Source organism: Sphaeroforma arctica, assembly GCF_001186125.1.
Source record: "Sphaeroforma arctica JP610 unplaced genomic scaffold supercont1.8065, whole genome shotgun sequence".
Lineage (NCBI taxonomy): Eukaryota > Ichthyosporea > Ichthyophonida > Sphaeroforma > Sphaeroforma arctica.
In genome coordinates, this window is record NW_014032493.1 from 1 (window position 1) to 1,304 (window position 1,304).

The 1,304-nt window shown below is 36.8% G+C and overlaps 1 protein-coding gene across 1 annotated transcript; it reads right to left on the reverse strand.

Annotated features, from left to right (window-relative positions):
- Nucleotides 1-468: 468 nt before the first annotated feature.
- SARC_16430 (hypothetical protein) lies at nucleotides 469-680 on the reverse strand (the record flags this gene model as incomplete). The annotated part of the gene is made up of 1 exon (XM_014289463.1): nucleotides 469-680. A coding segment is annotated over one exon (212 nt), but the record flags the coding sequence as incomplete, so codon positions are not given.
- Nucleotides 681-1,304: the final 624 nt, after the last annotated feature.

Here is a 1,304-nt window from a genome sequence, read left to right on the forward strand (position 1 = left end):
CAGACATACATACATACATACATACATACATACATACACACACATTCAGACACACAGACACACAGACGCACGCACACACACACATATATATAAATATACATACATATATATGTATATATATAATATATACATACATACACACACACACACACACACACACACACACACACATATATATATATATATACATATGTATATAGTCTCATGTAGAGACGTATATCTATATAGATTTATATACAGGAAACAGGATGCCACTTATAAATCCTCTCCATCTCAAAAGTCGGCTATATTCGTAATGTTTAACTTTCTGCTTGTATTGTGGTCTAATTTCACGAAGAGACACTCGATAATTACAATGTTTGAGTATAGAGAAGCATACCTTGAAAAACAAGTCTATAGGAATGTATTGTCATTTCCGATACAGGGTTTCTGTATTTTATGATACATTATGTGTTCAAACTCGCATACCTTCCCCTTTGTGAATCTCCTGAGAAAGTCCAAAGAAACAAGCCACATAGAATGACGGCTGCCAGCAGGTATACTAAATATGTCATGTCTATGCCCAGCTCGGCTGATAAGGGCTTCTTCTGCCGGCGCGTTTTATACTCTGGTATTTGATATCCGTCCCACTCGTCCGCGGTGGCCGGTTGTAAACCACGTCTGGCATTATACGCCTGCATTATTATGAATATTTAAAAAAATAAATATATTATGTTCGATTACCCATCTACCCTTCTACACTTCTAAATCTTTCATATGTCCGAAGATAACTGTCAATGAATACGCATTTCGGTGCTATCAACGCAATACCCTCTAATGTGAATACTTTGACGTGTGCAGGTCTTGTCAGATTATCGCGCATTCTGTGCATTTTATTTAGAACATATTCGAAGCCTCTATACGTGCGCACGTATTTGCCTGAATATATGTCTGAACAAATATGATATTTGTTGTTGTTGTTGACGAGATGAAGATTTATTTAGTCCGTCTCTATGAATGTCCACCTTTGTGCTTATCAGTGTCAATCAGTTCCAATAAAAGGCCTAGTACATAGTTTACACTGATAGGGTTGTCCAAATTCTGGGTTCCAAGCTCACCACTTTTAAGCAATGTGCCCCATCAGTTTTTTTTTAAAAGCTCTTTTGAAAAAAAAGCGGACGTCAACGCTGGTTGGTGCGACTACTTTTAAAAAATATTAAAAAAAAATTCAAACATGACTTTGAATGAAAACATTTCCCTGTTTGACAGTTTGCAGGAATCAGTGCCTAGCAAGCGTATCGTGAACCTTATAATACATAGCCTCC